Below are 13,935 nucleotides of genomic sequence, written 5' to 3'. Positions count from 1 at the left end.
GACGCTTTGGCCTAGTCTTATCATTATTAATTCCATGACTTTTCCAGGTTTTCCATGACTGTGGGAACCCTGATAATCATGCATTTTCAAACAAAATAACAATAACAAATGCACCTTAATTTGGGTCAAATGGTGGTCAAACTCTTCATCTAACTGGGATTTCTGGACATAAAAAAAGGTTTGAAACATTTTGATACAATCTTCTGTGTTCAGAAAATATTCCTCCCTCATTCCTCCATCACAGATTAGGTAGCCAAATTTAATCCAGGTTCACTCACTTCTGCTGGAAGTCTTTGATGAGTTTCTTGGCTTTGTTGTACTTCTTCTCTAGAGCTTGGTACTGAGCCTGCGCCTCCTTCAGGTGTTCGTTGACCGTGTGACAAAGGGTCTGCGCTTCGATCCAGTAGCTCTCCAGCTTCAGCATCCTCTCCTTGTTCTCCTCGATGCTGGCCTTCAGCTGGCTCTTCTCCTTCTCCCAGCGCTGCTTCTCCCTCTCCACTGACGCCAACTGGAAGAAGACAAAGACAACTTCAGTTGACTTTTAATAGGGGGGTTAATTTTACTGAGTGAGGATTCTAGACCATGTTTTTTTTTTCCATTTTCAAAAACGATATTTTGTTTTGGAACAATATATTTCATATCTTACCAGTTTATAGTTTGTCCCTACAACCAAAGCATTCATTTTGTCTTTCATGTCATAGCATGTCATGTGAAAAAACAACCTCAGATTTGCAAAATTAGGAATGACATCAGGCTTCTGCAGTTTACAGTAAGTTTGGCTTAAGACTTTTTAATACCACTTGGAATTAAATTTAAGACCAATTATACAATTGCCAAAATTAAATAAAAATAAAATTGATGTAAATATTCAATAAATAAATATATAAACACGAAATATGAACCAACATCAATGACGGGGGCGATTTAGCCAAAATATATATTTGTTTCTATCCATAGATGATTTACTTTAAATGCTGAAAAAATATAACACCTTCTAGGCATGGCAGAGACAAGGGAAGAAAGGAACTAGGAAATACCTGGTATTTGCTGGCGGGTTTTCTTGGTGTTTTTATGTTTCTCTCTCTGCATGTGGGATTCAACTGTCTTGATTCCTTTTGTGCTGAGTTTGAAAATCTCTGTATTAAATACACTGAGCCTCATATGCATTTCCTTGTACCGGTTTCAGATGCAACTGGCCAATTTTCACTGAATTTTCCACTATCCTCATCTGCATGACATTAATGCCAGAGGCATTCAGCAAATTTTTGTAAATGGAAAAAAATGTGACCAGATATTTTGAGGATTTAAAATGCAAAAGTGCTACAAAATGAAACGATTCATGAAATCATGCTTTCCATTCCTCGACATTTTTTAAGACTTTACACAGATTCATTGAAGACATTTCAATATTCAATTTTTAGATTTGTGAATTCAATGCCTTTTTAAGACTTTTTAAGGATCTGCAGGGACTCTGTAATTATAATATAAAGCTGGTCAGAGAGAAATGCTTCACACGGAGTCCTTTTAGAGCAAAGTCTGTATTAATAGAACAAATTGCATTAATTTATTTCTATGTAAAAGTGTATTCACTCTTACTACTAAAAAAAAGCTTTTTAGGCACCACTTCTCTGATTAATTTATCATATTAACTCTCAGCACATTAATTTGGGAATTCATCAGATTAGGCCATTAACATTTAACAGAGAATATCAATTATGTACTTCAGATGTGTGTATAGGTACATATACACAAAAGTGCACAGGCTTTTATATTGCTGAAAAAAATTACAGAATCTCTACCAGGTGCTCTCACTTTCTTGATTTGTTAACATTTGCAAAAGCAGCTACTGCAGCCTCCTGCAAGAACCTTGATTAGATTACTTAATAGCTTGCTTTAGTAAAATAATCAGCCTCTTATTTCTAAAGAAGAAAATCTAATCCTAAACCCCTGCCCCCTTGTTGTCCTGACACTAGTCCCAGATCCATTTACAAATTGTTTGAACTCCCGACAAACTTCTGTCACATGCACCCACAACTAGCCCGCGCACTGACAGATTTAATCTCTTACCTTGTTTTTGAGCTTCTGGATCTCGGCCTCGGTCACTGTGTGTTTGATCTGGAGCTGTTGGGAGCAGAGGCGGAGAAAAGAGAGAAGATGGGAAAGAGAAAAGAGAGGGCGGTCAGATAATCAAATGCATGGCTGCACAGGCTCTCTCTGCTGTCGATACAGTGTGACGGACTGAGGCAGCCGACCCTGTCCTGCCCTGACAGCATCCCAGCACCAGCACTGACACACACTCTCAGAGGAGAGTGAAGGGAAAGATAGAGATGGAGATACACACATAGCTGGTAGAGAGTTTTGAAAAATAATTTTACATAACCCATTTAAAAATTCATACATTTTTCTTAATGTCGCGTGTAAAACTGTTAAAATTTTAAGACAAAAAGGCTTATGTATTCTCTGAATCCTGAAACGTGTCAGATGGATGGGGCTGGAAAGTGAGAGAGGGCGACAAAGGAGTTATGGATGGAAGTGGAGATGAGCAGTCATTTACAGGCAGACAGAGAGAGAGATAATGAGAGAGCAGACATAAAAGAGAAGATGAGATGGAGAGCAAGAAGTGGATATGGAACAAGAGATATGGAAATGGGAGCAAATGAGAACTCTAGTAAGTGAAGCAGAAATAGAGAAAAGCGGGAGAGGGAACATTAGGAGCTATGGGAAAGTTTGAAGTGTAACAATACTGACATTGACCATACTTTCTTTTACCATTGGAAACTTGATTTGTCTTTCACTGTAAAGGCTGACTTCACACAATTTCTGCACTCGTATGTGCATTTTGTACAATAGGTTTTGGTGGTTTTCATCAATTTCATCTTCAATGTAAGAGTTGTTGGGGGAAAAAAAAAACAGTGCTCGTTCTGTGCAAAAATGCATTTGAACGTTTATTGCATGCTATTGTGAGGCTTCAAGAGTCCGAGTTTGACAAATCATAGACATCTCTGGTTTCTTTTTATTTATTATTTATTATAAAATTCTTAATGGGAACAAGCCTTCATATATCACGCCTTTATTAAACTGGTCCTACAGTCTTTGTTCAACACGTTCAAGTGATTGGCTACTGCTTGAAATCCTGGATGGTAGCACTAAATTTGGGAAATCTGCTTTTTGTGCTGCACATGTTTGGAGCTATTACAAAACACATTAACATGTAACACAATTATACCTCAATCGAAATTGAAAGTCAATTGAAAGTTATGATTACTAGCTATTCTGCCCATGAATGTTACTGTTTCTAATTGTGTCCTGTTGTTAAATATCTCATCAATCAATTTCCGTGGGTTTTTATTTTGTTTCATTTGTATTCTCAACATCATGGAGTGCCCTGGGAATTAGTCCTAAAATCCAGAAATGAATTAGTATTTCAACACCTCCACTTCCCACATCTCTAAGTCAATGGGTTTTTTGGATGGGATTTTGTAAGAAGCCTGAAATAAGGTCTGTGGTGAACACAAGCTTGAGAAACTATCACGTTTGACAGAAAATACATCAGTAAATACTCCAATCGTGAATTTTTAGCTTTTATTTGTCTTTAAAAAGACGGTTACATACAAGAAGCTAAATGAGACTACAGTGCGTCATCACACCGAACACGGCTTTACAGCCTTATTGTGGTGGCAACGTTGAGTCATGTGAAGTTAGTGCAGTTTGTTTATAGCCAAATGTTAGCTTTTTACTTTGGGCGATTGCATTTAGGTTTCAAAATTCATAAAAGTGGAGTAAATACATGAAGATTATTTTGCTGAACAAAAGTATCATAAAGTTGTTGGCCACAGAGTTTATTTTCTACAGTAATCCAAAATCCAATGGAAAAATCCCTCAGGCTTTTTATAAGAGGGAACCAGGGTAACACTAACTTCTGTGTCAGCCAACAGAAACACATCATCCCTGGAGCTCTCTATTGTACACTAGAGCATGCCCTAAATGATTCCTTTAGATTTCAATACAGGTTGAATGAAAAAAAAAGTTGGCATTTGAAGTTTCAGTCTTTTTAGTATCAAACTCGTGCTTTGTGTTAATATCCCTCTACTGCAGCTCAGCAAAGAAACGCTGTCAGGGGAAACAAAAAGAGAGAATCTGTCCTAAAAATACAGTAACTTTGGAAGATACCCACTCGATTTAATATGCTCAGACTGATGAAGCCTCATATTAAATTTAGATCAGAACAAGGACTGACTGTCCCTCGTCATTTCCACTAGAAGAATGTTCGGAGAGCATCTTTTTATGCCCAGTGTGAACTTGAAGTGCAGGGGAAAAAAATTTATAGTATTTCAATATTTGACATGGCATTATTGTATCAGTATACACATGCCAAGTATTCTTTTTTTATTATATGGATTATTAAAATTGCAAATACAAATTTAACTTTTTGTAATCTTCTAGAATAATAAAACCAACAGAGTGCCCCAAGGATGAACCTGGAAGCTGAAGTTGCCCTGGTTGCCCCGTTAAAAAGCAGTTGGGTTTTTCCTATTGGATTTAGGATCATTGCAGAGAACAAACTCTGTGGTAAACAAACGTTTATGACACTCACACGTTTTATCCAGCAAGATCATCTTCACAAATTAACACCACAATCAGGATTTTTGAGGCCTAAACTCAGTTGCCACAAGTAAAAAGCTATTGCTGGGCTTTAATGAACCACACTACGGTTTACATCACCACCACTACAAAGCTGTAAAGCTGTGATTGGTGCGTTTAGGCTTGATGACGTTCTGTAGTCTCGTTTAGCCACCTGTTAGCAACCACTTTTATTAGACACATAAAAGTTTCAAAGTTCACAGTAGAGTATTTGCTGATATATTTAATGCTGTAGAACAAAACCTGAAAATCTCTTCAGATAGTGTTAACCACTGATCTTATTTAAGGCCTCTGACAAAAAGAAAAACTCATTGACTTTGAGACGAGGGAACCGGAGGTGCTGAAATAAGTATTTCCAGGTTTTAGGAGTCATTACTGGAGTTCTCTATTGCTTTATCACATCACTAGATACATTTTGCTGCAATTAAAATGACTGAAGTGAGATGAACAGACTGAGAATGTGTAAAAGAAAAACACTTGACAACAGCAGCTGACAAAGTTTTCTCCTGGAGACATAATTTGTAGGTGAAAAACAGTTATAAAAATATCGTATCCTGGGGCTTCTGGTGATTCCTACCTGCAGTTTAAACAGGAGGAAGGATTAGAGCATGCAAAAACTGTTTCAGTCAATATGCACATGGGCTTGACAGACATGAAAAATGTAAATCTATCCTTTAAAAAACACTTTATAAATTCATAGAACATTATTCTCCTCCCTACATAACAATAAAACAGTGTGCATCTGCTTGTTCCAACACTTAATTGAAGCTATATGACGCATACAACGTTGTTATAGCTATTTTATAAAAAGGAAGTATTCTAGATTCGATGGCATTATTAAACACATTTCCTCACAGCTCAGTAGGGCACATTTGTTTTTTGTTTTTGCTTATCTTAGTGTCCTGATTAGAAGTTTCATCAATGTTCGGCTGTGCAGCAGGGCTATGGAGATTAATCAATGACTCATGAAATTGCTTCAAAGCCCAAATGTAAAATTTGGTTAAATGCTTGGAAAACCTGTGCTCAACATGAATACCATATTAAACTCAGTGCGTGTCATGATCCTGATTATGTTAATACCATCTTACTTTTATTTTAAATCTGCTGATTATAAGACCAAGTTTTTAGGAGCATACATTCATAATCTTAATGTGGGTGGGTCCCCATGTCTTCCTGAAGTGAGCTAACTAAGACTGGGATTAAAGAAAGCATTTAGTGGTGTGTGTGAGTGAATGTGTGTGTACCTAGAAGAGTGTAAGCAAATCAGTCAATATGTCTGTGTTGACTGAGGCATTAATAATTTCTCTTGGCTCCAAAGCAGAGTTCAAAACACCATCAAACAGTAAATGGACTGCACAGTAGCCTGGTAGGATATAATATTTTAAAGGAGGACATTAACCCTTTGAAACCTGGAGTGACGTTACTTTCCTTGTGCTACTTTCAGATGCCTTTAAAGTATTAAGCATATTATTAAGTATTTAAAACCTTTGATCCCAGAGAAAAATGCTGCAATTTCTTTCAAAAACACGGGAAAAGGGCATTCAGCAACTTGGTAGGAAATGCAAATTGCAATTTCTTTTAAAAGCTAGGAAAGAATTATCATAATTACATCTTTAAATTTATATTACAAATCATTTTATTTTTATAAAAACATTTTCTTCAGTTCTTGCTTGCCTTGGTTGTTTTGTTTTAATACTTTTCTTGTGACTTTTTTTTGTTTTTTTGGGTCATTTCTTCTTTAGTTGCTCATTGCCTTCCTCCCATGTTTTTGAAAGACAGGTTTAAAAGAGTGCTAAAGATAAGAGGGTTAAAGAAAAAAAAAGTGCGTCAAACTATAAGAGTATGCCATTATCGCATCGTTGTATTATATTTTTTTTAAAGGCTTACTTTCCTGCTGCCTGGCCTCTTTTTTGCTCTAATGTGTAAAAGGCAGCAAAGAAACAAAAGGTGAGAAATGGGCCCTTTAAACGGAAAAGGTAAAAGCTGGGAGCCACAGGTCAAGACACAGCAAAAATGAGAGAACAGAACAAATGTATACATCGTGTGAACAGGGATTGCATTTTTAGTTTCACTCTATATCCCCTGAGGTGCCTGCGGTGCAGCTAAAGTCATTTGTTAAATCTGTCACACAGCTATTGTGGCTGTCTACAGAAAGGCTGAGGTGGTGCCAAAAACTGCGCAGGAGTGCTCAATCAATATTAGCAGCTTCTCAGCAGCATAAAAAAAAAGCAGAAACAAAACAGAGAGTAATTTCATTTTCCATTTTATAGCTGCGGTCTTTTAAGGTGAGTTCATTGAGAGCGAAGATAGCAAAAGTTCAACAAAACGTGTCTCTATTCTCAGAGGCTGGTCGTGTGAAGAGTTGCCAAGATCAGGAAACAAATCGATACTAATACAGGTTTAAAGTGTTAGCACTCTCTCCTCATCTGTGGGTTTTAACGAAACACTGGTAATTAGAGATGTAATGAGCATAGGTCTTACATCGCTTTTGTATTCACGCCTCTAATCATCCAGATTAGGAATTAGGGAGAGTAAGCGGATCCTAGATCTTAACAAAAGAATATAACTCTGCCAAGTAAAGCAGGAGCGCTCAGTCCATTGTGTTGCTATCTTTTGTTGTTTAATTGAATTACCTTTTTTTCTGTGGCTAAGTTATTCTAGTGGCTGCGTGGGTGTATTTATTCTTTTAAATGTATTCTTCAAAGCACTGACAGAGAAAAATGTGGTGGGCTCCCATTATCTTCAGTCGGGATGGAACTATAGATGAGAAAGTATCGGAGTTTACCTCTCTGAACTTCTGGTAGAGTTTAGTGGCGTCTAACTCCGAGGGTGACAAGATGTCCTCTGACTCTGGCAAGTCAAACACCTCAATGCTCTTGTCCTCGCCGGCCACCGTTGTCCCCGTCTCCTCATCATCTGTGGCGTACTCTCCTGTCTGCTGTAACAGGAAATGCTATGTCAGTTGTGTAATTCGCTTTTCTGCAGATACACTTCACACAAACAGCAATGGACAGATGTGAGTGGCATCTACTTTATCATATATTTCCTATTAAGCCAGCGAGATATGACACGTGTTCCTGTTCTTTTTGTAAACTATGAACAAAATATGGAGGTGAATTATTTTTCTATAGTAATACAATTTATTGGGAATAAACATGATTGATAATTAAAAAAAGAAATGTCTCACATTATATAAATTTATTTATTCATTTCTGGATATCTTTAGATAAAAAAAAAAGTGGCACAATTTGAAAAAAACATTTTTTTTATGGTGCATCGTTTGTTCAATCAAATGGTCATAAGAGTCTTTAAGGATCCTGGAAATAACATCAGAACAGTGATAAATGTTATTAAACAATTCTCTATCTCTGACTCTGTGTAATGGCAATACATTTAAAGCACAAAGTAGGGTTACCTATAGCCTCAGTCTTTTAGCACAATATCATACATGGAACAATCAAGTGCATATACGACCTTTTCACAAGATTCTTGTTTCAAAATGAATCTGCTGAAAACAGTTAACCAACTCATTAAGTTAGCTAACATGGGCGTAAAGAATTACTTTACCTACAAAGTGATCATATTTATATCCATTCACCAACCCTTGAAATGTTGAATTTTTGAAAGAAAAATGTTGCTTTTCTTGCACGCCTCAAAAGCAGAAAAAAATAGTTGATAAATTGAAGTCATTGGGGTCCGCGTTTAACTAAAAATGTGAAAAATGTCTTACACAACTCTTCCAGCGAAATTCAAGTCTCATTTATCTGGTTATATACTTCACAAACATGTATTTTCGCTAAAACCCTACTATTTAAAACACCTTCGCATATGAGCACCACACCTGGGCAAGTGTGTGAGTTTGAACTCTGCTCGTCGATTGTATTCAGCAGAGTCGTCGGTGTGTGAGACAGTGAGTTTTAGTGCAAATGCATGTGTTTGTATTTTTAATAATAATGTAATTTTGCTCTTGTTAAACGTGGCCCCGTTTCCTTCATCATACATGTTTACCGTTTTTGGATTTTGGATGTGAGAAAAAGTTTTCTTTACAAAAATGTGACAAGGGGTGAATAACTGATATGCACATGGTCATTTAAAGTATTCCCTTTAACTGCTTGCTTCTTAGCTACAGCTGATAAAGTCTGCCAGTGACAGCTGTCATTTGATCCAGGCAGACCCACCGTCTCAGACAAGAAATCAGACAAGAAATCAAAAAGCCTGCTTTTGTGTACCCACTAGCAAAGCTACCAGTGTTTGTGCGTCCATACAGAGTGAACAGGCTGCAAAACAGCCTGAACAGAGAAACCATTCAATCAGATATCCAGCTGTCAAACGGCAGCATCCATGTGTTACCGCTCTCTCTCTCTCTTTTCTCTCTCTGTTCTTTCTCTCCCATCTCTCCTCAAAGCTACACCAGTCAGAGTGCATCACATTGCGTGTCAAGCACTTCCAGAAACACCTACCCGTTTTTACCTCATGCCATCCTTTTTTTTCCACTTTCCATTTTGCATAAGTAGCCTAATCCTATTTTAATGCTATCACTTATGTAAGATTTAGGTAACCCACTTAGTTGGCCAAAAGTTTGTCAAAAATAAACTGGTTTGACAGCCTGGTTGGCCATGAGTGTCATTTCTATAAATACAAGCCAAGAGATAAGTTGTACTGACAAAATTTGATGTCACTTTTTATTATTTTTAGACATTAGTCACCATCTCGCCTTATGCGTAAGGTGGTTACTGGTCAAAACTCTTAAGGTTTGAGCCTGTAATAGTGTCTCTACCTAATGGAGCTAATTCTAGATGTTTGCAAACTCTAGGGTTTAAAAAAAAAAAAAAAAAGCTTGATAAAAGTCTCCATTTGTCAATGTTTTGTGGATTTACTCTAATGTAGGCCATTATGCTGCATGTATTCCACGCAGTTTTTCTTTTCTCTGATTCTTATGATACTGTTTAATGAATGTTGGCATTGGCCATTAGGCATTGGATCTAAATGGATCGGCTGATTTACTCTTTGGCTGATGACCAACAGAGCCTCATATTTCCAACGGAGCTATTACTGTTAGTGAAAAACATCTGTCTCTTATCCTATCTAGCTTTTTCTCTTACTGTCAGTCAAGCTGATTATACGTTTTATCATCAACATAGAAATATTTATGAAAGACAAGCAGAAATTAATTGCTTTAAAGTAAAGACAATGAATGGATTATCTATTTTGCACTTCCATAAATCCTGTCACTACTGTCTTGATACTGTATTACTTTGTCTTTATTTCTATCTTGACTGGTCTATTATAAATCTATCCTTCCGTCATTCTGCATGTATTACACACACACACACACACACACACACACACACACACACACACACACACACACACACACACACACACACACAATCTCATCTCTTCTCTCATCATCTTGGCCTATATCTTCTCCTCATCTCGTTTCCTGCACATCCCTTCATCTATCTCCCAGCCAGATAACGCAGCTCGGGCCTGATTTGTTTGCATGCATGGCCGACATAGAGTTCCATTTCCATAATAGGCTTGCTTGTTGCCATGGTACCAGCATCCTACATTAAGGTCCCATTTGCTGAAGGTGGAGTTAACCATTGAACACATGGCAGGGCAGTCAAACAACAATTTGCATATGATAAATGCATCACCTCCCACCACATGCATGAAGAATCAGGAGAGGAGGAGACAATTTAGGGAGAAACGTTGCCGTTGTTTAGAGGGTGCTCAGCATGTGATGATCTGCTTTATGAATGTCTTATATGAGTGTGATGTTTGCATAATGACTGTCACTCACTGGAGAGAAGAGCTGTGACTGATCCTTTGGAGGAAGAGTGCACGTGAGCCACTGTGCACAGCTTTGAAAACTGTATTGTATATGAAATATTCTTTTAAACCTAATGTTTTGATTTGATTATTTGAAATTGTACTTCATATTTTAGTAATTTTAAATTTAAAGATATAAAATGTAACATTTCTGCATTAAAATGTCGAAACCAACTATTAAGCTGAACATGTATTTTTTCACAGTAGTATAATAGTCATGCATCAACTCAAGTTTCCCTGTTTTCTTCTGATGTTCAAATTCCTAAGCATCTGTTTCTACATATTCTGGACAATGTATTTGATAAATGTTCCAGGTTATTACCACTAATTTGAGAATTCATTGGAAAATGTTAAAAAATAAACTGCCTTTAACAGCATCATGCTTCTTCAACAAATCAGCTGCTTACAATGTCGCTCCTTTTGAATGTGTCCTCGGTCTATTTAATTACTCTGCAAACACAGCATCTTTCTGCCAAACAATACGCTTTAACTCGACAAGTTCAAATACGTTACACCACAGGTTAACGCCTAAATCCTCAACATACAGTGTCTTCCCTTTTCTTGGAGGCAACTGCTAAAAATCTCCAGAGGCAACCACATTAACAATACCGAATGAGAAAAAATATCACCACTCTGTTTGATCTGCCATGATCTGCAACGAATATATAAGATTAACAACTACAATTTGCAGATTGCTGTATCTCGTACACAAACTATTGGTCTTTTCTTTACACAAGGTGTGTAAAGTTATTTCATGTCTGTGCCAAATGCATTGTGAGTAGCTGAAGCATGTGAATTGTGTGCAGCAATGCAAGTCTGAACAGTTAATACATAAATGTCCACAGGGTGACCACACAATGTCAATAGTAACCTTGATGCCTCATTCTGTAACGCCCTGATTAAATGTCTCTTTCCTGTATCTGCACCACCTGTTATAAAGAAGGAAACAGGTCCTGATTTTTACCACATTTCTTATCTAGGCACCATTGTATTATTTGATTTTATTGAGCTTTGGCGATCTCAGACTTGTCACCAAATTAATGGGTATCCCCAAATTAGTTGGAAATAGCAACCTAAATGTTTTTTCTACACTGTTTAATACCAAATTAAATGTATTTGAACATTGTACGCAGTGGACTGGTGGCCATCTAGGATTTGACCTCCCATGGTCCTCAGAGGTCAGCTTCTACTGCCCTCCACATTTGAAAATAAACATTATGGGATGCACTACTAAAATGAACGCCTTACATCAGCCAAAATCCATTGTTCAAGAAACTGAAACCCAAATTTCATGAATGCAGTGCTAAAAAGTCAATACACTGTGTTTTCTTGCTCACACCACCAATGATGTGAAAGTGGTGTGTGTGTTATTGTGTCATAGTGCTAACATGAATGGATCTGTCATTCACAAATTCTTGCCACCCTCCATTGGTTGCCTGTTAACTTGATTTTTAGATAGTTTCGGTTTAGCTTCAAGTTATATAACTGACCTTCTGACTCCCTGGACATGATCTGAGATAGATCTGAGATTTCCCTTTGTTCTGTTTTTTTGCCTCAGTGCAAACTATTTTTCTTAGCTTTTAATATTGTTTTAATTATTGTAACTGTATATTTTATTTGTTGTGTTTTCATGCACTTTAAAAAAAAACTTTGTTACTGTAACTGCCATACAAATAAAGTGATTAATTATAATTATGATAATAATAATAATAATAATAATAATAATAATAATAATAATAATAATAATAATAATAATAATGATGATGATGATGAGGATTATATTGTTATTATTATTATTATCATTATTATATTCCTTGATTGATGTGTTACTTTTGGTTGACTGTTGACTGTTTTGTAATCTATATCTTTATATTTGTTTCTACTGTAACTGTAGAAAAAAAAGCTATCTATGTCAGCGGCTTCAACTAATAATTATTTTCATGAGTGAATACTCTGTGGGCTATTGCTGTTCATAAAATATCATATATATATCCAAATAACAGTTCAAACCGCAATTAGTTTAATTTAAAACCACATAAAAAAGAAGCCATAAAAGTGAACATGGGACTTGTTTGACTTACATATTTTCTACCGCGTGTGTGTGTTTGTGTGTATTTCCATGCTTTTCCCGTGTGTGTGTTCAAATTTAACTGCTGACAGATGGGCATACATGTGTGTTAGATTAAATATAATCAAACACACCAATGCACCGACATGTGTGCGTGCTCGTGTGTGATATCTATAACTGGAGGAGCATCCGTCTCTCTTGGGAAAAGAGCCTCAGCACTAATAAAGAACAGTCTGTCAGATCAACCCAAGCTGCACTCAGAGTGAGAAATAACCCCCCTACGCCCCCAAGTGAGAACTCGTTCTAATATTTATAGAGATATTAATATTGATGAGTTCCTTTTATTGCCCCATAGATCTTTGTAATGGTTTTGTAACTGTTTACCCTATCGGCAGTTACGTAGGGATTTATGGATGGCTTGGTGCTTGACAGTAGCATATTTAAAGTGTGTTTTTATAGTTAATAGTTATCTATGTATAGATTGACAATTTTAATACAATCCCCATCCTTATTTCCATGTGTCCTTCCGGGGATCTGTGACACAGGTGCTTATTAAAATAAGTTCGTCTGCTAAGTTTATTTTGGTTTTTATTATGTACTCTATATCTGAAATGATGACAGATGGCAGGATTTCTTATGAATTTAAAAGGGCGGTGTGTAAGATTTAGGGGGATTTAGTGGAATCTTGCGGTAAGGACTACAAATTGCAATCACCTGAAACTTCTGGTCAGACTTCCTTCAATGTTTTTAGTTTGACATGACAGATCCATTTTTCTCCAAAACCGTTTGACACATTGCAGATGGGCTGCTCACCAAGCATATGCGGATGTGTGCTAACTTTCTTATGATCCAGACATTCATTAGGTTTTTAGCGGGGCCCAAATTGTCCACAGAGGTCTCTTTCTCTCCAAAAACAGGTGATTTTAGGTGATTAAAACTGGTAAAAACAGTGAATAAAGCAGTTTCACAGTACAAATTAGAGTTTCTCCGATGCTGTCGCTCCGATGTCGATGTCAGGCCACTGTCAAGAGGTTTTTAGTGGGAGCTGAATTTTCCGCAGATGTCTCTTCAAAACAAACAAGACCGGATGATTTAAACAGGTAAAAACACTGAGGAATGCAGTTTCCCTTAAAAAACAAAACAAAACAAAAAAATGAACAACCCTGTTTTTCCGACCCTCTTGTCGAGTAACGCAAATAACGCAAAGGTCCGTATCTAGAGCCAGTTTTTTTTCTGAGCTATAAGTTCATTATATCCCCCTAAATCCTACACACTGGACCTTTAACTCACACTCTGCAGAGCACAGTGATGCCTTGGTTAACGGCTGAATTCTCAACTCCCTGTATGAGTTTTAATAAGAGCTGACAGTGTTACATGTGTATGAAGCCTTA

General features: G+C 36.9%; 1 protein-coding gene across 8 annotated transcripts in view; it reads right to left on the bottom strand.

Moving 5' to 3' along the window:
* Window positions 1–13,935, bottom strand: part of ppp1r9a (protein phosphatase 1, regulatory subunit 9A) — an 89,746-nt gene that overhangs the window by 15,850 nt on the left and 59,961 nt on the right. For 6 of the 8 annotated variants that reach the window (XM_088090526.1, XM_088090527.1, XM_088090528.1 and 3 more), the window contains 3 exons: window positions 7,427–7,579; window positions 2,068–2,121; window positions 279–508 (listed from right to left, as the gene is read on the bottom strand). In XM_088090526.1, the coding sequence (XP_087946652.1) occupies window positions 279–508; window positions 2,068–2,121; window positions 7,427–7,579 (437 nt within the window). The remainder of the gene's footprint in view (window positions 1–278; window positions 509–2,067; window positions 2,122–7,426; window positions 7,580–13,935) is intronic. The other 2 variants (XM_088090529.1, XM_088090532.1) reach the window with 1 other exon arrangement.

Source organism: Plectropomus leopardus, chromosome 17 (assembly GCF_026936395.1).
Source record: "Plectropomus leopardus strain MGB_pleo_1.0 chromosome 17, ASM2693639v1, whole genome shotgun sequence".
Taxonomy (NCBI): Eukaryota; Metazoa; Chordata; class Actinopteri; order Perciformes; family Serranidae; genus Plectropomus; species Plectropomus leopardus.
This window is presented reverse-complemented; position numbering and strand designations above follow the sequence as displayed.